A 25,363-nucleotide genomic window follows, 5' to 3' on the forward strand; every position below is an offset into this window, starting at 1 on the left:
CTGCTAAACAGGGCCATCGTGACCAAAGCCACGGGACGTGACCCAAGCATCCCTACAAATAAGTCTCTCAAGAGCACCGCTGTGCGCACACGCCTGGGTTTAACCTGCGGTTTATCAACTCTCTGAACCATCAGACCTCTGGCAACCTCACGCTAGATCAGAAGGCATCTACACTGAAACTTTATTACAAAATTATAAAGCAGAGCTGTGACAAAAAAATACACATTTGGGTTTGTTTCAACACCCAGGTAAGTCTGAGAGAATCAATATAAGCCACTTGAAGCAACACATTCACATCTGAAGTATTTCAACAAATTTATACAATATATATTGAGTACTAATTCCTGTACAGCTCATTCTTACCAGTTTGATCCAAGTATTCCAACATTATAAAACAGCTCTCCAAGCCTTTTTAAAAAAGTCTTCAACTGAAGTTTCTGGACAATCACAGCAAAAGCCAGGCAATAATGAGAGGCATTAGATGTTTCCATGATAATAAAGACCAAGGACCCGTGAGGGGCAGGAAGGAGCAGTCAAGGATAAAAATCAAGTTTTCTATCTACGTAGATAGTAACTGAAATGAGATCTTGAAATTTCCAACCTTTTTTTTCTTTTTTCTTTTTGGTGTATTAAAGAAGATAGGGAAAACAAAACAAAACAGGGTTGCTTAACACCTTTTTTCTTCAATGAAAACCTTCATCAAGAGGGGTTAGAAGACTTAAGGTCCTGCTCTTTCTCCAAAATGAGTAAATGATATTAGTTCTAATTCTTACCGAGGTTACTAACCAACCATTAGGGTATTTCTTTTAACTCATCTAGGAGGGAAATTAGGAAGTAGGGAGAGATAAGGCCTCAGCAGAGAAAGCAATTTTAAGTAGGAAGAGAGCCAGCTTCTACCCTGAAGTTACTGCTACATCCTAACTGAGGTGCATATACACAGACCTGTTTCACAGTGGAACTGAGGAGTAGCTGAATCCTTTGCTAAACTGGTAGGCACTGTAAACTATAGCACTGACTGTCCAGCAGAAACGTGTCTTCACAGGGACATCTTGATTCTCCCAGTTCTTACAAAGGAATCAAATCATCCAGGACTCGGTATGATGTGGAGGTAAGTGGCCCAGTGTTAGCTGGCACATACTTGATGAAATTCAGTTTCCCCAAAGGGAGACTAGTACTTGGTGATGGAGGGAAAGCCTAAGTACGTCTGCACCAACAAACGGGTCCTCTTAGAGGTTCTCCCGCTGCTTTCCAGAGTCATGATTGGTTATCCTGGCTGCACGGGGCGGGGGGCAAGGGGGTGGGGGCCCTGCCAAGGGCCCTGGGGGTTCAGGGTTGGCATAGTCCGGCCACCGGTGATAGCGGCGCAAGCAGCTCCTGTGACAGCATGTAAGTCTGTGCTCGGCCCAGCTGCCCCGGCCAGCTTTTCTTCAGCCCTCTGGCTCTTCTGGGGCAGGGAAGGACCCAAAGAGGGCTCGGGAACATGACCTCCTGGTTGCATGATCCCTCCTAAAGAGCCTGGAGAATGGGTCTCCCTCACCTCTCCCCAAATCAGTAGGCTGAGAAAGGGAACAGGGTAGGAGTCCCCACCGACCTGGGGAGCGAAGACTGCCAGCTGCCTGCTCGAGGGCGGACACCGCCTCATTTAGCCCCTTCCGAGGCCTCTTAGGTGCTCTGTGTCTCTTACGCGCTGGTGTCTGAGAACCTAGGAGAAGTCTGGCTGGAGGAGAGCCAGGTTCTTTGCCTAAGTCAGTCCCCATGCCTTGAGTGAGACCATGTCTACACCTCTGTAGGAAAGAGAGGGACTTCATTCTCAGGGGAAGGTGGTTTAAAAATTCCTGTCGGAGAAGTCAAAGTTAAGCAAAAAGCCACTGCTTCCATACACTTTTCCCTTTCTCATAAACTAAAATTAAGGCGCTAAGTGAGGCCCCCAGAGGATAAGCAGAGAGGATCCCTGCACCATCTCTCACACACAGACACTGAAACTCCCCAGCAGTTGGGAACCAGACACTTTGTTGGCTTCCAAGGTCAGGTTAGGAGACTGATAGCTTCTCATCCCAGCACTAAAGAAGCAACTCTTAATGCCTTTGAATAGCATTGTGTTTCATGTCTCACCAGAGATAAATTGACTGGTCCAAATTCTGTCCTAAGGAGGATCATTATTGGTCTGGGAAGCTAACATCTTTTTGGTCTGAAGAAACAAATGGATTTTAGGCGATACAGCAAGAAACCTTAGCAAAGGCCAGTTAAAGCACAGAAAGCCAGTGAAACCAGAAATAAATCCAAATGTGCTGGGAAGGAAGAGAACCATTTCTACCAGGATTTCTGATGGGTGAAACAGGCAAGCAGCGCAGGGGGCTGGGCGGGGTACGGGAGTGAGGGAGAATGATGTGATCCACGTTCTGGAAAGTCCTCGCTCTTCATCAGTTACCATCATCACTAAAGATCGTTGAAAGAGTCCCAGCGATCTCTGAAGGTTCTCACCGCCCCGGGGTCTGCCAGCCACGAGGCGCACCTCCGGGGCAAGACGGGTACCCAGATGCGGCACAGCCTCTTCGCTTGACCTGGTCTTGAGAACACAGCAGATACTGCTGTCAGCCTGCCCCTCGGCAAGCTGGCCAACCCTGAGCCCAGACACCTCACACTGTGTCCCGTAAGGCACTGAAGAAGCCGGCTCCAAGCCCTCAGGACCGGAAGACGTGCACGGCTCGGATCACGTACTGCCGGCAGATGGGACACTCGTTCATGCGCTTGCCACACTTGGTGCAGGTTACCATATGGCCACACTCCAGCAGGACGCAGTCAATGGGGGAGTCCATGCAGATCCGACACAGGTTCTCCTCCAGGCTGGGCGGCATCGGTCCCCCTGCACACACACAGGCAGGAGAGGGGCCGTGTGAGGGGACGGAGGCGGGGGAGAACGGGGACACTGAGAACAAACCCCCGTCCCCGTACTGCTCCCTGACTAGCACGCCAAGGAAATGTGCCCTGGGAGCCACTGCCTGTTTGCTCTGCTACAGGTCAGGTTACAGGCTTGCAGAACAAAGTGCGGGTAGATCAAATACATCTCAGAATATGAGAGCTCAATAAGGGAAAGTCTTCAAAGCTTAAAAGAAATAATTTTCAGACAACTGATTCTGTAATATGTTAAGTGAATGGCACTTAGGGACGCATTATCCCCTGAGGCAGAACACGCTGAAAAGATAAAAACAGTTCAGAAAAGTTTAGATATAAATGGAACCGTAATAATGAGTGATTAAGGACTGCAAGGCTTATCTGTGAACTTATCTCCAATCTAATAAAGCCAAGGATGGGGGGCCTCCTGTGCTACCCCACCCTCACCCCCCCGCGCTTCCTCAGAAACTTCCTGGTGGGCGAGCCCAACGAAGGTCGCACAGCTCCCCGCTCCGCGCTGCCGCCAGAGAACTAAACCCGCACCCGGGACTGCTCGCCACACTGGGTGACGGATTTTTGAGTTTGCCTCCCCCCTATACTATGAGTTCCTTAATTCAACAAATTCATTCAATTTCTACAGTTATATACTTAGCATCTCCTATGTGCTCTGAGGTCAGATATTCATCACGGAGTCCCTGAAACACCAGCCACGTGGTAGGTGTTCTCTAAATGTCTAACAAACAAACAGCTCCGGAGGGAATGTGACAGCTCACACTCACTGAGTGCTTACAGGTGCCAGGCAGGTCCTCGGAGCTTTGCATATTTTAACTCATTGAATCCTCACAAAAGCTGTGTATTACTGCTCTTACTACTCATTTTATAAATGGGGCAACCGAGGCCAAAGAGTTGCCTAAGGCACTCGGCTGCTAGGCAGGGAAGCCAGGATTCAAATCCGGGCGGGGGGCTCCGTGGGCATGGGGCCTGAGGGCAGGACTGTCCAGACAGCATCACGGTCTCAGTGCACAGGCTCCGTGGCCGCAGCCCGCCGTCCGGTCTGAGGTGAGACTCAGTGGGCGCGGCCAGCACCCTCACTGAGCTGCAGCCCTTCCTGTGAGAACCCCGCCACCGCAGCTGGCACGTTTTCAATGGCAGCCTGACCAGGCGGCCACGCACAGGGAGCCGGGCTGGCCGGTCACCGCACCGTCGCCCAGGGGAGTTCTCTGTGCACGTTCTTCTCCTGTTTCTGGGACTATTCAAACCCTCGGGAAACACCTGAGGCGGGCTGGCTGTGGAAGGTCCTAAAACCTACTCACCCCTTTAAGGAGAAGGGGAACTATTTGTATAGTTCACCCCTAGCAGAGAAGGTTTGGAAAGGGCTGAACTATACAAATACCTAAAGTGAGCAGGAGTAATTTACAGAAGTTCCTTAGTGATTACTTCTCTCAGGAACAACCGTAAACTCATTGACTCAGGTGCCAGCATTCTCCCAGGGAGTCAGAGAAAGAAAGGAAGGCACCAAGGGGTGAGTGTGATCTTGGCGTCGTGGTGAGGGGTGCACCTAGAACTCCAAAGGGTCTGGGGGAACTGAAAGGAACTCAAGTCTTGACAATTTGTCAGCCAGAAGAGTCTATCCCATTCTGAGCAAAAGGCCACTTACTAAATAACAAATTTGGAGAGTCTCTTGTAAGTTTTAAAATGTTTTGCAGGCTCCTGCACTACTCAGAAGGTTCTCTCTTGGGGGAGAGCTCATAACCATAGAGCCTTGAGGCTGTCAAAAAGGGCTAGCACCGCACTTCGGAATGCACCCAGGCCCAGTTCAATTCCCGCAGTGCTTTCTGGGAGGGCCCAAAGGCTCAGGGCAGGTCTTTCACACACAGGTAGGGGTGTGGCAGCTGCGGGGAGTACGCCTCTTGTGCCAAGAGAGCACCAGGTGGGGCACCTTTCCTCATCTGTCTCAGGAGCAGCTCCAGACACTGCCCGGCCTTGTACAAACAAGGCTCTCCCAAGACACTGCCCTCTCCTTGTGGTTGGCTTCACAAGCTGTTAAAAGTCCTGAGTGATTTCCCTGAAGGTTCGCACGGGCCAGGAGTGAGTGAGAACTGCGGGGGAGTGCCTTAGCACCAGGATATGAAAAAGGAACCAAATGGGACACATGCCACCACTCGCTTTGTTAAACATGCTACAGGCGCTGGCTTTGGAGCACAGGCGACCCAACAATGCGCGAGCCAGCCTGCCCACGGGTACGCCACCCCTTCTCTCCCTTCCCAGGGACGGGAGAGTGAGGGTTTCTAAAGATGCTAAAGGCCTGGTTCTCAGTGAACTTTCCTCCACACCCTCCATGGGGATGCTGGTACGCTCAGAATTCTGAGACTGTGAACTGGGGCTGAAGGAGGGAAGGACAGAAAGCTAAGAGCCTAAGCCTCTCCCCAAACAGGAACAAATACGTACCATCTTGGTCTTCGGCACCACTCACTGAAAAGGAAAGAAAAAAAGACGTCTCACTCTGTGACGGTAGGAGGCACGTCTCCAGCCACCTGACTTCATTTCTGGCCTCTGACCGCTTCCCTGCTGGGAGCCAGGATGGCCGAGAGCCCGGAGAGACACCTGCCCCCCTCACTCACTCCCCACGCTGAGAACTCAGGCCGCCCCCACCGGGGCCCCGGTCTAGTTCTGGAAAAGGGATCCCACTGGTTTGGGTGAACAGTGGGCTGCCAAGCAGGGTAACGTGCACGGAGCCCTAAGGCTCGCGTGACAGTGAAGGCAGAAGGAGTGTCCCGGTCAGCCAGCATCTGGGCAAAGTGCCCAGGAGGAGCCATCTGCTGTTCCCTACGTGCTCACAACGCTAGGGAGACTCTGGGGACAACCCAAAGGGAAGAGTGGGTCTCACCAGGTGATGGTGGGACATCCCCTAAGTCTGATGACTCTGAGCTGCTGGGAGGCGGACCCCCGACTTGTCCTGTGAGCCTGCAAGGAACCTGAGCGTCGCCCAGAGTGGCCACTCAGCCAGAAAGGAAGGGAAGGGGCTCCGAGTGAACTCATTTAGGGAATTTGGAGTTCAAAACAGCTGAACACCTTTCTCTTCTGCAGGACTTTCTGCCTTTACTAGTACAGTGTCTGCTGTAAATCAGTAACAGGGGAACATAATATGAAGTAGTTTTCCCCAAACTCTTTTGACTACAGACCTAGAGAGTTTACTGGGCATTACCTGAAAATGATACCATGTTGACTGCTTTAGGAAATGAATAAAAGGAGAAGCCCAAGTGCTGGCCTAACAGATACTCTCCTCATACAATGTGTGCAAAGATTCGCTTCCTAATCTCCCAACTGTTTCAGGCCTGTTGTAGGCCGTGGTGAGCACGGTGAGCGGTGACATGCAGTGGGAAAGGCCTTGAACTCAGACCAGGAACTCCTCAAATCTGGGTTCTATAATGGAAGAGGGGGACTAACGCCTACTTTACAGGCTGCTTGAGGATTAAATAAAAGTGTGCAATGCCCACCCCAGTCCTGGCACTCAACTCTAAATGACAGCTGTTACTAGATGGTGCAAGTGTGCAAGGCAACTCCTCCCTTGGAAGATGCTGTCGCGCGTGAGAGTGAGCACCAGCGCTCTGGGGCCCTGTGCCGCCGCCGCCCAGACGGCCCCTCACCCAGGTGCTGGAGGCCCTTCTGATCCTTGTACAGCCGCGTCACCCTCTCCATCAGCTCCCACTTCTCACAGCAGCCCTTGTAGTTGACAAAGTTGCGAGCCAGGATCTCTTTCAGCTGCCGCACAGTCAGACCTTCAATGTCTTCCAGGTGGGTCAAGTCAGACAGAGAAGCTCTCCGGCCCGGGACAAAGCTGTCCTCTGAGTCGATGGACTGTAAAGGCAAAGGCGAGATTGGTGGGCTCAGCCCTCAACGCCCCCCACTCTCTCGCCAAGCACCCAGAGCACTCCCCACAGCACGCTTTTGGGAACTGACCTCCAGAAGTAGGAAGAGGCGGGGAGAGCGCCAGGCACGGTGCTCTGCACTGCACACTGGGCCCCAGTCTCTTCCTGGCCCGAGCTCCGTGCTCAGGCACAGCCAGCCGCAAACCGAGCAGTGGATGTACGAGAATGGGACCCCATCTGAGTCTGGTGACCCTAATTTGGAATCCCAACTCCCCCACTAATCAATACTACAAAATATCGGCCAAGGTGCTCCCCTCCGTGAGCCCACCCGCCCCCTAGTAGGGGAGGTAGCCGTCCTAGCACACAGGGTTCCTGTGCAGATAAATGGGGCGGCGCAGAAGCCAGCAGCATGGCGCTGGCCTCTCTCTCCCCAGTGCCAGGCTCTGCTTTCCCACAGAAGAGGAGGACCTCCGGGCATGCACTCTCCTACAGGTAACCTTGACCGCAGCTGCACTGGCGCCACCAGGACTGAGGCCTGAACTCCCTCTTATCCCTCTTCCTGATTGTCTGACCTCCTCCCTCAACAACGGCTACCGTGGCCAGAAGCAGCAGAACAGCAAGATCTGCACAGCAGCACCAGGAGCCTGCCCCCAGCAGCTCTCGGGAAGTCTCGAGACTGGAAACTGAAGGGCCACGGGGCTGCCAGCAAGCACTGTGACCCCCCAATCCACAGACGCGCTAGGAACTTCGGAAAAATACTAACACTGAACCCCCCGCCGACTATCATCACAGACTGGCCCTTCGCTCTCCACTTCCGAGTCCGCCGAGAGGCCCCCAGTAAAAGCAGAAGAACGCCCGCGGGAGAGCCACGGGAGAGCCGCGGCAAAGCACAGACCCGAAGGAGGCCCACCTGGGTCTCGTCCTCAGCAGGTGCCCTGGCTGTGCCCTCCGGGTAGACGGGTTCTCCTTGGTCCTGAGACACACGGCCATTGGCCTGTGGGAAGAGAAAGTGCCATTACATCCAGAAATGTCCCAGGATTTGCATAGCGCTGGCCTCTTCTGCACTTACACCGTGTCCCAGATGGACGCCTATCGCCCCAAGAAACATGGAGTCTCGCACAACGGCGTGACAAAGGCCGGCTCTCTAACACCGACCGTGTTAGGCAGGGAGACAGCACCGACGGGTCTCAGCTCCAGAGCGAGGGCACGTCAGCCCACTCGCCCACTCGCCGTCAGCTCGCTCTCAGCTGGAACGCACCCCCGGACAGGAGATCCCACGGCCGCCGCAGGAGGCTGCTCCGCGCCACTGAATTTTTTTTCTTGACACTGACCGCAAACTGCCCGTCCTATAACTTCCACCCACCATGCCTGGTTCTGCCCCTTAGACCAACGCCCACTATTTTCTCCCAAACTGTTCATATCACATCTTCCCTTCCTCCATACTCTACCTCCCTGGTTTCCGCACGGGCCCAGCCAAAACAAATTTTCCAGACCCTCGCTGCCCTAGCCCCTCTCTCGTCAGTCACTGCTCTCATTCTGGAAATGTCCCCAACCAGCAGGGTACACTCTTAATAAGAGGTGTCTTAAAACTTGGTCCGAAATTTATTTTAAAGCATCTAAGAGTCTGCGAGCCTATGCCGACACCAGACAAATGCCTATGCTCTTTCTGCTTAGAGTTCTAACTTCTCAAAAGGTTCCTCGTAGGTCCATACCCTTCCGGTTTTGCCAAAGAGCGCCCAGCACTAGCAGCCTCCCGGCCCATCACCATTTAAGCCACAGACCCCCTAGCCAGGTCCTCTCCCCCTGCTGCTCCCACGAGGCCAGGGGCCTCCTGAGCGCCCGGAGCAAAGAGGCATCTGGGCTCACAGGCCCTTGCCAGTAGTGCCTTGAAGCACCAGTAAAGGGTCAGCCTCGGAAACCAGTCACCTGCTGGCCCCCGCCACTCATCCCAGATCAGGATACATACATGCGGCTAATTCAGAAAGGCAAGCACCTCCAACAGGAATGGAAAGCAGAAAGAGCCACCACCCCCAAAAATGCCAAGTGAGAATGAGATCACCTGTATAAGCACAACAGGTACGGGGAGGCACCCAAAATAACACCTTTATGAACACCTCTAGTTTTCCCCTAGCCTTATGCAGATGTGTACAGACTTGGAATTACGAAGTCTTTCAGAGCCTAACCTGTTCCTAAATAGATACCTTCTGTGTGTCCCTTTTTTCTTACAAAGGGAAACTGGGTCTCATGCTGCAAAGCATGTTGTCTTTCACCCACTGGCTAACTCAAAATCTACAAGTAGTATCTGTCCAGAGTTTTGCTTGTTCCCCAAACTTCCTTCCCCAGCAACCAGGGCATTAAAGGTAAAGGAAAGAACCCTGGTAGGGCCAGCACTATGAGAAGATTCGCATTCTAGGTGTGGTTCACTCACCTGCAGAACTGGCGGGTGGCTTTGCACAAGTTACCTAATTAACTTCCCCCGTGTCTGTGTTTCTGGCTTGCAAAAAAGAAGTCTCACCAGAACAAGGAATGTGAGCTGATCTGAGGACCCTTTGAAAACATCAGCGATCAGAGAAGTTACCCAATTAGATCTGCAGCGTACTGTGACCTGTAGGTGCAGTCTGAAAATTTCTGGTTAATGACAGGAAGCTTAAAACCTACTCCTTTCATGGAAAAACCCACCTGAAGGTTCTTCAGGGAAAAGCAATTTCCTCAAGTTAGCCTCCGAGGTCCTCATAAGCAGAGAGGAGTGCCCAACCAAGCAAAGGGAGGCCGTGCAGCAGGAGGTAAAACTGTGCAGCAGACAGAAACAGAGCTCAACAAACAGCTCAGCTCTAGGTCGGGGGAGAGCATGTTCGGGCCAACGAGGGAGTAAACGCGTTTCCTGCAGGTAAAGTTGGCCAGTACAGGGGCCTTTAGGCCTCAGAGCCCATCAGGGCTGAGTCGGGGGCCCAGTCTTGGCAAGGGGGTGACCATCAGCAGGAGGAGCAACGTCGCCTCTGTGTGGGAACCGGCAGCGGGAGCACGACATGTGCCAGCTCCAACCAGCTCAAAGCTCTTTGGACCTGACATCACGCTAGTCAAGCCTCCCAACATCCTGGCGAATACGCGCGCGTAGCCTGGGATTCCTAACCTCACTCCACTGCGGAAGGCTCAAAGTTCACCCCGGGCGACCGAAGAGCCAGTGACAAACTGAATGTGGAAACCGGGTGGGTCTCCTAGGTCCTAAGCCCCCGCTGAGGCACGTACGCACACCCACAGGATGCCGTCTCTCCTTACACCACGCTCGGGTCGACTGGCCTCGCCCTCAGCCGACCGCTAGTCCGCATGTCCCCCCTCCCCCTGGCTTTCCGAGGACAGAGGCCGTGTCGCTCTCATTCTGTGCTCCCCGTGCCTGGTCCAGCGTTCAGTCAGCGTGTGGCCCTCGGCTCGCCGCCTCCAGGCCCCACCGGGACAACGGGAAGGCAGCTTACTGCTCAGTGCCGGGCCAGCCCCGCCCCTGCCCGAGCAGCGTCTGGCAAGAGGCGACGCAGCGTCCTTGTCTTGGTCACTGTTCCCCTACTCTCCCTTCCCTCTACATGTTCCTTTTGTCCCATGAGCCTTGGGATGGTTACTAAGGAACTGAGCTCCCTATCCAGCTAAGAAAGACCTCGACGAAGGTGAGCAAGTGGGAGGGCAACGTGAAGAGAACCAAATTTGGAAGAGTTAACTGAGGGTTCTAAAAAATATTTCTGGGCCCTGACCAGCGTGGCTCAGCTGAGTGTCATCCCACAGCACAGGTCGCCGGTTCGATTCCCGGTCAGAGCATACACCTGGGTTGCAGGTTCAGTCCCAAGTCAGGGCATGTGCAAGAGGCAACCCACTGATGTTTCTCTCTCACATCAGTGTTTCTCTCCCTCCCTCCCCCTCTCTCTAGAAATAAACAAATAAAATCATTTAAAAAATATTTCTGGAGCAATGAAACTGTTTAAATGTCTAACTGGGATATGTATGTACAAAACAAAAACACAGCCTGGCCGGTGGCTCAGTTGGTTAGAGCGTTGTCCTATGCACCAAAAAAGGTTGTGGGTTCAAGGCCCAGTCGGGGCACATACAGGAGGCAACAGATCAATGTTTGTCTCTCACATGGATATGTCTCTGTCTCTGTCTCTCCCCCTGTCCTCCCCCGTCTCTCTCTCTCTAAAATCAATAAACATATCCTCAGTTGAGGATTAAAAAAAAAGCACAAAAAACCCCTGGCACCAAGCACTACCATCTCTGAAAAAAGCCAAAACCTGAGTGTGATGTGAAGGGAACACCACCCATGCATCGGTAGGCAGAAGGGCTCCACGTGATGAAGACGCTCGCACGCCCAGCCCACTCCCACAATGCAGTGGGGGGGAAACGAGCCCCAAAATCGGCAGACTGCAAAAGCGCTGTACCTGCTGACTTTCCTGAGCCTGGGCTGAGGGAGCAGAAGCGGCTTGTGAGGGTGGAGCAGGGAGGCTGGATGAGGTAGGCGGCGCTGTGCTGGAGTGGGGCTGGCTCAGGAAGGCCTGCTGCTCGGGGGGGCCCGAGGAAAAGGCGGGGGTGCGAGTCCTGCCCTCCTGGGAGATTCCGGGCTGCTGGCCGAGCACCAAGAGCACCAGCTCCTCTTTTTCCCGGCACATTTCGGTCGAGATGTCATGGAGGTTGAGATAGTCCCTCAGGTCCTTCACCTTCATCTTCATGAGCTCCTCCCGCTGAAAGGCTGTTGCTTGGAATCGTTGGCAAAGAAGGCAGAGGCGGGGCCCATTCCCCACTTGGCTCGAGCAGGTCACGCAGAAGTTTTTCTTACAGTCCAGGCAGGTCTGCTGCTTGGAGCAAGAGGCAGAGGAAACCATGTCAGATTGTGCGCACAAGCCGGAGGGCGCTTGGGAGCCTACGGCTGCCAAGCCGCGCGAGGGCGTTGGTCGCTCTCTAACTAAGCTGTCCCATGCCCAGGGATGCTAGAGGACTCACAGGTTTCACCCAGAGGTGGCAGGACCTCTGTACGCATCTGTGTATCCATGGACAGGACAGGACATTTATTATCCCATGTGAGGCTTTATTTATTTTACTGATAGAGAAATAGAGGCTATTAACTAAGACTACCTGATTTAGAATAAAAAATCCCTACAGCTTTATTGTCTCCCTCCTCCATTTCTTGTGGTGTCACCTTGGGTGTGTAACAGCCTCCAGTTTCCCCATATGTAAAATGGGGGTGACAATAGCATCTACCTCATAGGATTGCTGTAATGTTAAGAGATAATACATTCGGCATATCTGACGCGAGCGTCCACAGTAAGTGTAACTTTTCATTATTGTTGCTAGCAAATACGAGCTAATGATGAGAGGCAGGATTCAAACCAGAACCCTAATTCTCTGTACTTTATTGCTGAAATAATAAAGCAATGCATAAAGGCTGTGCTGCTGATTGTTGTTAGTATTATTAATTAAATTTATTGAGGGGCCACTATGTACTAAAGCAATACCTAGCTTGTCATTTTTTTTAATTTTACTTATTTATTTTTAGAGAGAGGGGAAGGGAGGGTGTAAGGGAGAGAAGCATCAGTGCACAAGGGAAACATGGCTCAGTTGCCTCTCACACACCGTCAGCTGGGGTCCTGGCCCACAACCCAGGCATGTGCTCTGACGGGGAAGTGAACCAGCAACCTTTAGGTTTGCAGGCCAACACTCAATCCACTGAGCCACACCAGCCAGGACCTAGCATGTCATTTAATTCTCAAAGCAACGCCGCGAAGTAGGTATTTTCTTACCTCCCAGGTTCATAGAGAAACTAAGGCCTAGGGGTATGAATATCATACTCACGGGCAGGCAGCAAACAGCAGCGCCCGGGTTCACGCTCAAGGTCTGTCTGAGGAGTTTAACACCCACAACCGTGCTCTTTCCACAAGGCCCCAGCGCTGAGCCCAGGGCCTGGCACCTGCGCCCCACCCCAGGAAAGCCCCCTCCGAGTGCTGGGAGTTCAGTGTGCAGAAGAGCACGTCCGAGAAAAACATTCAGATGGCTGTAGGAGGCCCTCAGACCCTGACTTCGGGAGCTCTTGTTTGTGAAAGTACGGAGAGTCTCCGAAGGGCAACAAGAGGGCCTGGGCAGGCAAGCTGGCACTGCCAGGCAGCAGCGACTCCACAATCGCAGACAGCACAATGCATGATGTCTTTTTTTTTTTTAAAGATTTATTTATTTTTAGAGAGAGGAGAGGGGAGGAGAGAGAGGAGTAGAGGGAGAAGGAGAGGGAGAGACACATCGATGTGAGATAGAAACTTCTATCAGTTGCCTCTCACACACCCCCCAGCTGGGGACCTGGCCCACAACCCAGGCATGTGCCCAGACCTGAATCGAACTGGTGACCTTTTGGTTTGCGGGACAACGATGCCCAACCCACCGAGCCACACACACAATGCCTTGCTCAACTCACAGGAGGCGATCCTCAGCCTCTTGCCCTGTGGGCCGAGCAAGCGCGGTGACATCCGACTGAGCTCTGCCACCGCCAAGAGCAAGTCTCACGCCCATGGGAGAGGTAATGCCTGGGCACACTGGGATGGTCCTGGGGGGCGCACTCACTCATTGTTCAGAGAGATAAACTGTTTGTCCTACGGTGGCTTAAGTTATTAACCTAAGTTATTTTTGCTCCCTCATTTCTAAGTATAGAAATCTATTCAAGCCAACAACAACATCCGAGAGAATCAGGTTCTTGCAGTCAAAGTCACAGACACTTGTGTGGCGCTGACGTCCAACTCTGCATAGCCGAGACAGTTATACTTAGTTTTGTCTAAGGGTCATTCACATAGTAAAGGGACACGGGCATAATTTTTACCACCCGGTGTTGACTATAAATACTTAGAAGGCATGGCGAAAGGACACACCTCAAGCTCCCTTATTCTCCTCCCAGTTATAGCCATACGATAAAAACATTTGGGGACTGTCTTCAAAGGATACACGACTGCACTAGCATTGTAACAGCTCTGGGACCAACAGCCACTCAGGTGGAAAATGGATGTTTGGGGGTTTGGGGGTTCACTCAGATCTGCAGCTTTTCTATTGGAAAATAAAATGTGTTGAGGATGACCGATAGTGAAATGAAGAGGCTTCAATGTCGAAACGCTGTCGGTCCTGACATGGACCATTACTTAAGTCAATGCAGTTTGACAAGACCTAGCTTGACGTGATGAAACAGCTCTGAGTCGCTCAGTCAGCCAGATCGACAGCGCTCCATTCTTTCTTCAAATGTGTGTGGTTTACTGGGTGCAAGATCAGAATGCAAAGTCAGCAGCCCAGTTTCCACGCCCACCTGCCCCCTAACAGGGGCTCTGAAGTCGGCCTGCATCTGAAACACGTTCTAAAGAAGAAAGACAGTGCTTGAGGCTAAGCCCCCGTGTGCAGAGGCAGGAGAGAACAAAGGAAAAGGAAAACCAGCTATTAACAAACAACACACAACAAATGTGGGCAGAATGAGCAAAGGAATCCTGCGTGTATAAATTCTAGCAAATGGTGCAAACCAACTGAACCAGGTAGCATGCACGATGAATTAGCAGGACCAACGTGCCTGCGTAAATGCCAAGAGTACACACAAGCACCTTGCAGCAAAAAAGTGGGCTGTCAGCTCCCGCGGGCAGCTGCTCTCCTTCCCAATCCACCTGTCCTTATTCCTAGCCCCGCCCCACCCGCTTCCTGGCACAGGGGAGGCCCACTTTCTCCGCTCCCCCAGCCCCTCTTTCTCGCCACCTTGCTATAGGCTTGCCTTCCGCAGCCCACCGGGAGGCAAAGGGAGGGGGACGACACCATCAGGATTACCGTATTTTGCTGTGTATAATGTGCACTTTTTTGCCCACATTTCTGAGGGGAAAAGAAGGATACACATTATACATGGGTATAATGATTACATGGTATAATAATGGGTATAATAATCCCGTGTATAATGTGCGCAAAAATGTGGGTGTGCGTTATACACAGCAATGTATGGTAAGTTCTGGCTGGCCCCATCCTAGCTAAGGGAGCTTGTACAAAACAGATAGCCTACCAGGGCCACAGATCCCCCACCTGTAAAGTCAGACGGTCAGTCGGCCTAGGGACCACTGGAAGTATCACATGAGATAATGTACCTTAAACCTTAGCTAAGGCAGTACACTCACAAATAGGTGACACAGCCATCTTTTATTCTCTTTCCCCTTTGTCTCGTCTCTGAGCTTTTGCCAGTCCCTAGATATGGGTTACCTCTTCCATGTTTCCAAACACAAACGCCTCCTCCTCCTCCAGCTGGTCCAACTCAAGAGACCGAATGCCAAACTCCTACACGTCGTCAGGGCTGCGTTGGACCGCAGGTAGGTGTTACCAGTACAAGTGGGATATCTGGCTTGCAGCAAGCACAGCCTGCCATTTCTCCGGAAGACCGGAAGCTCTAGGAAGGCAGGAATCACATCTTTCTTATGTTCTCTCTGTACAGTCCTGAATGTTGTCTGTGCTTCGTAACAAATGAGCATTCATAAAATACTAACCACAATGAAGAGAATAAAAAAAGGCAGAAGGAGCCATGCAATCATTTCAATCCAAGCACTTTCAGAAAAGCCATTTAGAAAGCCTGTGGCTGTCAAATGCCAAGCTCTTCCGATAAGAATGCCGATCTACCTAAGCCTGAAATTACAAGTGAAAAATTCTAGTGGCAGGAAACATCCTTAATAGTCATGAAAATTCACTGTGAATTACACAAAATTATTTTACTTTCGTAGCAAGAAAATATTGTACCAATAACCATCCTTTAACATCTGAACAGGGACTTGGCTCCCCTCCACAAGCGCTCCCCTTGCCAGCGAAGCCTTCTCCTTCTCTCTCTGCGGAGCTGTGTGTCTGCCCCCACCTTCTCAACAGACTGCGAGCTCGGTTAGGCAGGGATGGCTGTCTTCATCTCTGCCGCCCTAGCCCAGGCAACGCCTGACACACCGTAGCTGTTCGATGATTTATTTTCCAGAAGATAGGAGGAAGTTCCTTATTTTCATCATTCACCGTGCTCCTAGACACCCAGGACAATTTCCTGTCATCTTCAATTTGACCTTCTCGCTCTACATTTCATCTGTCTTCATATGCTACACACACTCCACTTTAGTAGCCAAGGAACTGAATGTCTCTTAGTCTCTGATTTTTCATCTGTAAAATGGGTTAACGACCACAACCTCACAGAGAGCTGCTCACTAAAGGGCAGCTGGACCAGCCGGTGTCAGGCACCGCCTTGGACCAGGCTCCAACAGCTTCTCACCTGCGCCAAGTGTGCAGGAGCCTCCCAAGTGCTACTCCTACCCTGAAAGAGGCCACATCTACCGCCTGAAACAGGCTGATGAGGTCATTCCTTTGTTTAACATCCTTCTGATGGTTCCTTGCTGTCTGGTGGCTTCAAGCGTGTTACTTGGGCAGTCATGGTCCCGCACCACATGACCCCAACTCCATTCTACCCTAACTTCCCAAGTGCCCTGCGCTCTGGTCAGCTAGGTCACTCACAGCTCCCAAATATGCCTTGCGCTTGCCCCACATCTGGTGCCTTCACTTCAGCCACTGCTTTGCAATTCAACTAACCGTCTTAGAATTATCAGCTAGAATGACCAATTCACCAGCAATGCCTGATGCCCTGCTATTTAACTTAGCTGACTCTTAGCCGTTCTTTGCAAATGTAGGCCTCCTTAGCCAGACAGTATGCATGCCGAGGAAAAGGCCTAGGTTTTCCTCAGCTCTACCCCCACAAAGTTAGAACCACTAGCCACTGCAGGCTGCCGGTGCAGGGTTGGGCCCACACTGAAAATCTTCAGCCCTGACTAGTGTGGTTCAGTGGACTGAGTGCAACCCTGCTAACCAAAGGGTCACCAGTTCGATTCCCAGTCAGGGCACATGCCTGGGTTGCAGGTCAGGTCCCCAGGAGGGGGTGAGCAAGATGCAACCACACACTGATGTTTCTCTCCCTCTCTTTCTCCCTCCCTTCCCCTCTCTAAAAATAAATAAATAAAATCTTTAAAAAAGAAAAGAAAATCTTTGGCACACAATTGTCAGCCACCAAGAAACAGACACTCTCTGGTCTAATGCCTCTTTTTCAAATTGTTCTCAACTCTACTGTCCACTCATTCATTTAAAAATTTTTATTGCCTACTTACTGCTATGTGTTGGTCCCTGTTCTAAACACCGGGGGTAAGAAGCTATGAACAAGATTGACCAAATCGCTGTTCCCATGTACCATCTGAGAAGACAGGCAATCCACAAACGTAGCTGTGGCGGGCGACAGCAACCATAGAGAAAAACGAGTTCCTCACCTGACCGTCATTCTCCTCTCTCTAGGGGAGGTCTCCTCACTCATCCCTGTTTTCTCCTCCAGCTGGGAAATGTCAAGAACTCACTAGATCCGCTTGTTCCCCAAGTTTTCCACATGCGTCGCATGGCAGTCCCCGAGCCTGGATCCCCATCCCTGCCCTCTTTGCTCCTTCTCTCTCCATGGCCACTCCTCAGGGCGTAACTGGCATTTTTTTAAGGGGGTGTGGGGAGAGGCGGGGTCACAGTCACCTGCAGATACTAAGAAACTACGGTTACATTTTTGGGGAAGTCACAAGATATACGTGGATTTGTGACTGTGCGGGGGTGGGGGGTCGGTGCTGCCAGCCCCCCGCTGTTCAAGGGCCAACTATAAGTACGCACATATATATCAGTCATGTGGAGGCAACTACCAAAAGATCCAGCCAAAAGAACTGTAAGGAGTCACTTCTGAGGAGAGCAAAATGAGAAAGGGGGTCGTACTGTTTGCAACTTTGTTAACAATTTGACTCTGGAAGTTGTAAACTTAGATAACTGTAACAATGTTTGAAATTGTTGAACAACAATAAAAAGTTATGTACCAAGATATTCAGAAAAATAAGGCTCAAATAAGCCTGTTACAAATTCATGCTGCTCATTTAAACAAGGGTGTTCCCCATTCCTCCCTGCCTATTCCTTCGCCGCTTCTCTCAGCAGTTGCTCCTGACGTTTCTCACTGTAACTGAAAACATCAAGATCTCTGGCCATCCAACTGACTCTTGACGTGCTTGAGGAGTTCTTGAAACTACTACCTTAGATAAAGAGAACAATTTCTTCATCTGTACAACGGGAACAAGTAACAGTCCAGATTTCAAGGGCCGTTGTAAGGACTGAATGACGATTAGGCACCTGAAACGCCCAACTCAGCGCAAGGCACGCGACAAGGGCCCACAGCCCTCCTTCCAGTTCACCGCAGGCCCGAACGCCACCCGCTGCCCCCATCCCCGAGAAGACCGAGGCCCACCCAGCCCCTTCGGCTCCCCACGCCAGCCTCCACCCACCGACTGCTGACGCCCTTTCCTGACGCCCTTTCCATCGCACTGTAAAAGGTGGGGCGCCCCAGCCCCCGAGCCGCCGCTCCCTGACTGCCCACCGCAGCCGCTCCGGCTGGGTCCTCTCAGTGCCGGGGTAGCCGAGCAAATGACAGCAAAGCTCTGCCATGTGCCCGCCTCTGCTGCACGACAGTGAAGTGTAGCAAAAGACAACCTAGGGGGTAAAAGGCCAATCGATCCTCCATCACCTTCCAGATAGAAAGGGTGGTCAGGTCAACACTTCAAGCTGCAGAAATTCTGACATGGTGAGTGCCTTCTGGGAGACAGCTTGAGACTCAGAGATCTGGGTTTGAATCCTGACTCTGCCATTTAATAACTACGTGATCTTGATGTGCTATCTAAGGACAGGAAAGAGAATGAGTGCTTTAATGTCGCTTATGATATCTGTCAGGAATTTAACACTTACAGTTTCCTTTTAACTGTTAAACTCTAAGCCTTAGTTTCTCATAAAATGGAAGTCCAGGGATTAAAATCTACATCACAAAGTAACTGTGAGGATTAAATGAAACAAACCTAAATTGGTTACAACAGTCCCTGGCATAGAGCAGATGCTAAAAAATGACTTTTTTTCTCTCCAATTTCCCCTTATCACCATTTTAACATCGCATTCTGAGCTGCAAACCTCTCATTCTACAGAGGAGGGCAGGGTGCGGGAGTCTTTCTTCCAGGTCAGAGTTCACCGCCAGCTCTGGCAGGGTCTGACCTCGGACACGCTGCCTCGGGGAGCCCACGGGGCGGGGTGGGGCGGGGCGACTCCCACACACCATCACCCCACCAGTAAGCTTCCTTCCCGCTCACTGACTGACAGAGCAAGGCCACCACGCGCTTCAAATGAAACTGCCACAGTGCATGAGCCCCAGTCTGTGTGGTTAGGGTCCTGATGTGCCTGAGACGTCGTCTCTCACTGCTCCCAATAAAACAAACAAATTAACCTGCAGTGCGGCTCCTTACGACAGGGCACCCGCCACACTGCAGGCGTGGCACCAGACGCCTTGGGAGCTCGCCTCTCTCTGCCCTCACAGCGCTGTGAGATGGGCCCAACTGCCGCATCCCCGTGTCACAACTGGGGAAACGGATCTCAAGGAAGGTTACATCATACAGTTTGGAAGTGGCAAAGCGGATACCCAAACTCAGGTGTAGCCAGCTCCAAATCTGTGCTGCGATGCTTTGATTTTGCTTGATTAGTCTTTCCTTTATTACATTAGCGAAAGGAATGGGCCTGGATTACGGGCATTGCGCAGGCAAAGGCAAGGCAGGAGGTGGACAGGGAGGTTGGCGAGGGGCTCGAGGGCCTGCGCCTGCAGCCGACAGAGCCAGCACTTACCTTCCTGGCCATGTTTGCGAAGTGGGCCCCACAGGCCTTGCAGCTGGGTTCTGAGCCTGTGGGAGAAGGGAAGGAGCTGTACCCAGGGTTGGAATAGGCCTGCGCCCTGGCTCCCTGGGATGGCGGGGCCTCCTCAGGCTGTCCATCCAGGCAGAACCAGTTGCAGCAGGTTGCCCACATGATAAAATCTGGTAAAAGGGAGGAAAGGGAAAAAGGTCAGAATTAAGACATACCTCTGCCGCTCTCCCCCTCCTGAGGGCGCAGGTGAGCAGGAACGCTCAGGCCACTCCTGCCGCCCCAGCCAAGGTGAGGGGTCCTCGGGCCACAGGCTTCCTGCCACACCCTCCGCCACCACAGCTGCCTTCGCACGTAAGAGGCTACTACAGACGCCTCATCGGCCAGGACAGCATGGACTACCCAGTGGGCACACTACCTTTGAAAGGTTGCTGACCCCTGTTTGGGTTTAATCTGAGATCTAACGTCAATATCTTTTGCAAGTGGCCGAACATCCACTTTACTCAGGAACATGACCTTGATGACCTCGCCCCGATGGCCCAGACACCGGACTGTGCCAGGCACACGCACTGCGCGATTCCACTCACACCGACCCCGCGAGGTGTTCTTTCCTGCATGCAGGTGCGGCGACCCGGGCTCACAGAAGTCAAGGTCACACAGCTTACACTATATTGTTCCAAGATTTGGAACATTCAGGCCTTCTGCCCCTAACCCTAACACTCTTTTCCCCACACAGTGCTGCTGACCACCCCCAGCCCGGTTCCCCTCCCACCAGCCAACAGAGCTTACATTTGTACCTGCAAACCTCCTTAAACTTCCATCACGGCGCCTATGACAGCTGGGTGTGCAGACGCGCTCACCCCTTGTGTTTGACCACTGATTCCTTGAGAGCAGCGACCACTTCTCACTGCCATCTGTATGCTACCTCACAGTGTTGTGCACGTAGCAGGTTCTCAAGAGATAAACTCAGCCTCCTTGCTGAATCAGTACCTCTGTGAGTTTATGAAAAAGTTTGGACCTTGGGTGGTGTGGTTCAGTGAACTGAGTGCTGACCTGAGAACCCAAGGGTCACTGGTTCAATTCCCAGTCAGGGCACATGCCTGGGATGCAGGTCAGGTCCCCAGTAGGAGACACACACGAAGCAACCACACATTGATGTTTCTCTCCCTCTTTCTCCCTCCCTTCCCCTCCCTCTAAAAATAAATAAATAAAACCTTTAATAAAAAAAGTTTCAGATTATTTTTCTCATTTTACACACCAAATATAAGTACTAGGGACAAGGGGACTGGGTGACATTTTAAAATCACAAAACAAAGAGGAGCTAATCTCTCAAATGTCAGAATAATCTAAAGCTTGCAAGACAGTCCACCAAATACTGCTGTGATAAAGTAAGAGTGTGCCGCCCTGGCTGGTGTGGCTCAGTGGACTGAGCACTGGCCTGCGAACCAAAGGGTCGCCAGTTTGATCCCCAGTCAGGGCACGTGCCTGGGCTGCAGGCACACGAGAGGCAACCACACATTGATGTTTCTCCTTCTCTTTCTCCCTCTCTTCCTCTCTAGAAATAAATAAAAGCTTTAAAAAAAAAAGTGTACTTTTTCTCAGTAGATGGTCACTATGGACATTTTGAGCCTGGACTTGCTGTTCACAGAGATAATAAATGGAACACTTAGTGTTATTACTCAATAACCAGGTCATACAAAACAATGATACTTTCTGCTCTGCCTCCTGACTTGTTCAAAGTGCCTTTGTTAAATCATAGCTCAAAGATGTGATAAGCCTGAAGAAACTAAGAAGCCAACGGCTCCAACCTTGGCCACTTTAAAAATGAAAAGAAAGAGGCCAAGCAGAGAGCAGCTTCCCAGTTCACGCAGGAGTAAACTAGGGATCTGGCTACTGCAGGGCCTTTGTAGCTCCCCAGCACGGTCTCCGGCACACCTGGGTTGTGGTTCTCACACTTTTGTACGTGGGTCTGATCAACACCTGCCTCCCCCCACTCGCCTGTGACCCCCTGAGAACAAGGACCATGACAAGTCATACAGTACCCAGCAGAGAGGCGGTTCAACGATGACTAGTGAATGACTGAATCGCATGCAACATTTAAATCGTAACTAAGCACACATTTGTTCCATTTCCTACACATCAAAAACATTTCTCGCCTTGGCTGGTGTGGCTCAGTGGATTGAGCACCAGCCTATGAACCAAAAGGTCACTGGTTCAATTCCCAGTGAGGGCGCAAGCCTGGGTGGAAGGCCAGGTCCCCAGCTGGGGGTGTGTGACAGGCAACTGATCGATGTATTGCTCGCACATAGACATTTCTCTCCCTCTCGTTCTCCCTCAGTTCCCCCTTCTCTAAAAATAAATACCCCACCCCCAAAATAAAACATTTCTCTCTGACCATTGACTTCTCTCTACCTGACCGAAGACTCAAAGTTTCCAGAAGACAGGGGTGCAGTCTGCCTTGCTCACAATTAGCAATTCACGTGGAATGATGAAATAAGGAGCAGTTCATTAAATGAGCCCTTTGTTGGTAAGAGAATGCAGACACAGTGGCGGGGCTGCCCCCTGAAGGGGGAGTCTGCAGTTCTTTACATCATCTGCGGATGGAAGCACCTAAAACAGCGTGTAACACACAGACCGCAGGAGCCAGGAGAAATGTGGTCCCGAGCCCTGTTTTACCACTGATGGGCTACATTAGCTGCCTCTACCAAGTCATAACTTCCCAGTACTTCATTTTCCTCATCGGACACTCTCTGGCTGCAAAGCACCGAGTGGACATTAGTTGTTGCTACGGGCGTGATAGCACCACCATGACTCCAGCTTCTCTGGGAACGCTCAGGCAAAAAGCGAAACTGGACCCTGCACCACAATTACTGCTTGGCTTTCTGGGCTTGTCCCAGGGTCTTTGCCGGAACGAGCAGTCTGTGTCAGCGAGCTCTAGAGGTGGGGAAAAGGGAAGAAAACAGTCTTGGGTAAATCCCAGGGTCTCTGATTTACACGACAGAGCAGACAGTGCAATCACTTGCTGGGATAAAGCCCCCAGGAGGAGGCATGTGTCTGTGTGCGAAGGAGGTCACGGGTTAAGCCTCTGAGTTGAGTTTTGTGCCCCGGGGAGACGCTGACTGTGTACAGAGCGCACAGGGTCTGAGCTCAGTTGCAGGTGAAGGCTTGGGAATCCTCAACCTCCCAGCAGCATGTAAGCGCAGAGTGGGACAGAAGAGGACGGAGGCCTGGGTCGGGAGAACCTGGGGACACCTGCTCAAAGGGCAAGCAGGAGAAACGGAAACCTACAGAACGCAGAGAGGAGGCGTGCTCAGCGGTGGGAAACTGAGAGACTTAGGAGTTGGAAGAAGAAATTACCTGCGCTACCACATGATTCAGGGAGATCATAAAAAAAGAAAAAGGAAAATGCCCAATGGATCTAGTTTTAGGGAAATGTAGGTATGCTCTTTACCTGAGCAGTTTAGGAAAATAACCACAAGTTGCAACGTGAATGAAAAGTGAGGATTTGCCAAGACTCCAAGGATAAATTATTCTTTCAAGAAACTTTTGAATGTCAACAGGAGAGAGAAGGCAGTAGTTGGAGAGGATCCAGGTCACTCAGATAATAGAGAAATGCAGACGTATTTAAAGACTGCAGAGGAAACCCCCAAAGGCCAAGAGACTAGAGAGGAAGGAAGCCAGCGATAAATACTGGGAGTCACGGCCAGGAGTCGGAAGAAAAGCGACCTAGTGACCAGGGGGCGTCCGGGTGGGCCGCTTTGCGGCAGGAAAGAGGCTGTCTCTCACCAGACAGCGGGACAGCCGTGAAGAAAGAACACAGAAGCTCACAGCGGCAGCAGAGAAAGGTGAAAGACGGAGATAAAAAGAAGGCGGGGTGGGCATTAACCACAGGAGAGAGCGCAAACTTTTCTTTCACACTAGGAATATACTTGTTGCAATTGTTTCCTAAGGGATAAGGACTTTGCCACAATGGGTAGTCCCACTCCTAAGGCAGAAACGGTAGGAAAATACTGGAAAACCAGCCAGCTGTGTACTGTTTTAAGTCATGTGCTTAATAGGCCCTTAGGAAGCACCAGCTATGTGCCGGGCCCCAGGACACCCACAGTGACTCTGACAAGGTCCTCGTGCCCAGAGGACTCTGGCCCAGGAAGGCACAAGGGCTCCTCCTGGCAGAAAAGCTAAGAAGGCCCTCCCTCAGCTGGGAGTCCAGGCAGCGCACCGTCGCCGGCGCTGTCCCGTTCTCGGCGCTGCTGCCCGCCGTGGCCGCCTCCGCCGGAGAGCTCTGAAGGAAAGCCCCCCGCCTCTCCGGGGCGCTGGCCCCGCAAGGGGCTTGGCTCTTCGAGGGGACTCGGAATGTGCCACTCTGTTACTCCACAGGCCCCACACTTGGGTGAAGAAGTCTTATCCTGGGGGCCTGTATGCGGGGAAGGGGTCGCTGTGGAAAGGTCCCCAGGGCCAAAATACCTCACATCCGCCCTCGACAGTCACCCCAAGCAAGAGACTAGGCTTTTACTCTTTGTCTACATTTAAATACCAAAAAGCTACATCTCCTCATGTGGTCCGTTAAAAGTACTCTCTTGCCAAAATGGAAAGCCCTAAGCCTAAGCAATAACTATATTTGGGGTTATTTCAGGGAGTAAAAAGAGTTTGTCACTTTAACATTGCCATACCCACTCACTTTTCTCTTGGGAGTATTTTTTCATTAAACAGATTCACATACCTGACATCTGATGACGTTACTTAAAGGACTGAAAGGAGCCAACTGGGAAGTGTATAAAGGATTCTCCTCATGTTGACAACTTTGAAACACTGCCCTCTCTGATCTGCAAATCTCCTTCTGATCTCGAAAGAGTATCATCAACTCTTCACTGAGGGCTTGAAAATTCCTCCTCCACTCCCCCTCGCCCTCTTCAGGAAAGAGGGGCTGGGAGAGGTACCCCTCAAGCTCAGCCTCTGGCTGCTCTCCAACTGAGTGTGTTAGAAGCTGCCAGGCTCTCCCCTTCCGCTCGCCTGCAGGGAGGAGGACGAGAGATGTGGGGCTGGGCGAACAAGAGAGTGTGCCGTTCCCTGTGGGGGAGTCCTGTGCGGCGAGGCAAGAACGGCTGGCTGGCACATGGCACGGTCAGCTTGGTAAGTTTGCTGGTATTTCCTGGGAGACTGAGCCCTGCTGAACAGGAAAATCACGGCGTTAACCCCGAGTAAGATACATGACCTGTGCCAGGCAGGGTGAGCCAGTCGGGGTTAGAGGCGAGAGGGGAGGGACTGGGATTTCTTCACTTGCTCGCCTGACCGAGTCAAAGGACTTTCAGTGGGTCCGTGGTTGTCATGGGCTTTCCCGTGCAGGAGAGGAGGGTCCGACCTGTGGTGGAGGGGTCAGAATGCCAGTGTCCAGAGTTCTAGTAAAATTAGTGCTAGTGTGCACTGCAACTCCAAAACCACCTTGCCAACCACCAAAGTCGATGCAGTGAAGTCAAGTCCCCAAGGTTCCCGCCCAACCCACTGTGATTTTAATTAACTGGCCGGTGTGCCAAGGCACCTTTGCGACAGCAGGTTCCACGCGGGTGCAGGGACAGCAGCGTCTTGGAATTAACATACTTACAGGGAACCCACTGTAAAAAAAAAATCCTTCAAAAATACCCAATTAAAACGCCTCCAACTCTCAAAGAAGTGCATTTCTGACAGGACAAATCAGAAAACGGCTGGACGGCAAGCCTCGCAGGACCCTCTCCAGCACAGCGAGACCGGCTCGCCTACTGCCGTACTCCTGGGGTTATTCAAAGCATCTGCGCTGTAAGGGCATAAAGAAAAGCATCCCACACAGTGGATCGTCAATACGAGTGGGCTCTGCTTCTTCTTGTATATTATCCTTA

General features: G+C 51.7%; 1 protein-coding gene across 4 annotated transcripts in view; it reads right to left on the minus strand.

The window, feature by feature from the left end:
• Window positions 1-95: 95 nt before the first annotated feature.
• Window positions 96-25,363, minus strand: part of RFFL (ring finger and FYVE like domain containing E3 ubiquitin protein ligase) — a 64,073-nt gene continuing 38,805 nt past the window's right edge. For 3 of the 4 annotated variants that reach the window (XM_054593381.1, XM_054593378.1, XM_054593382.1), the window contains 6 exons: window positions 19,479-19,666; window positions 11,180-11,593; window positions 7,672-7,755; window positions 6,540-6,750; window positions 5,341-5,364; window positions 96-2,863 (listed from right to left, as the gene is read on the minus strand). In XM_054593381.1, coding sequence (XP_054449356.1) covers window positions 2,682-2,863; window positions 5,341-5,364; window positions 6,540-6,750; window positions 7,672-7,755; window positions 11,180-11,593; window positions 19,479-19,658 — 1,095 coding nt within the window. In that variant the 5' untranslated portion in view covers window positions 19,659-19,666 and the 3' untranslated portion in view covers window positions 96-2,681. The remainder of the gene's footprint in view (window positions 2,864-5,340; window positions 5,365-6,539; window positions 6,751-7,671; window positions 7,756-11,179; window positions 11,594-19,478; window positions 19,667-25,363) is intronic. The other variant, XM_054593379.1, reaches the window with a different exon arrangement.

The sequence above is a fragment of the Pteronotus mesoamericanus genome, unplaced genomic scaffold (assembly GCF_021234165.1).
Source record: "Pteronotus mesoamericanus isolate MK-2021 breed Mesoamerican mustached bat unplaced genomic scaffold, CSHL_Meso_final scaffold_408, whole genome shotgun sequence".
Taxonomy (NCBI): domain Eukaryota; kingdom Metazoa; phylum Chordata; class Mammalia; order Chiroptera; family Mormoopidae; genus Pteronotus; species Pteronotus mesoamericanus.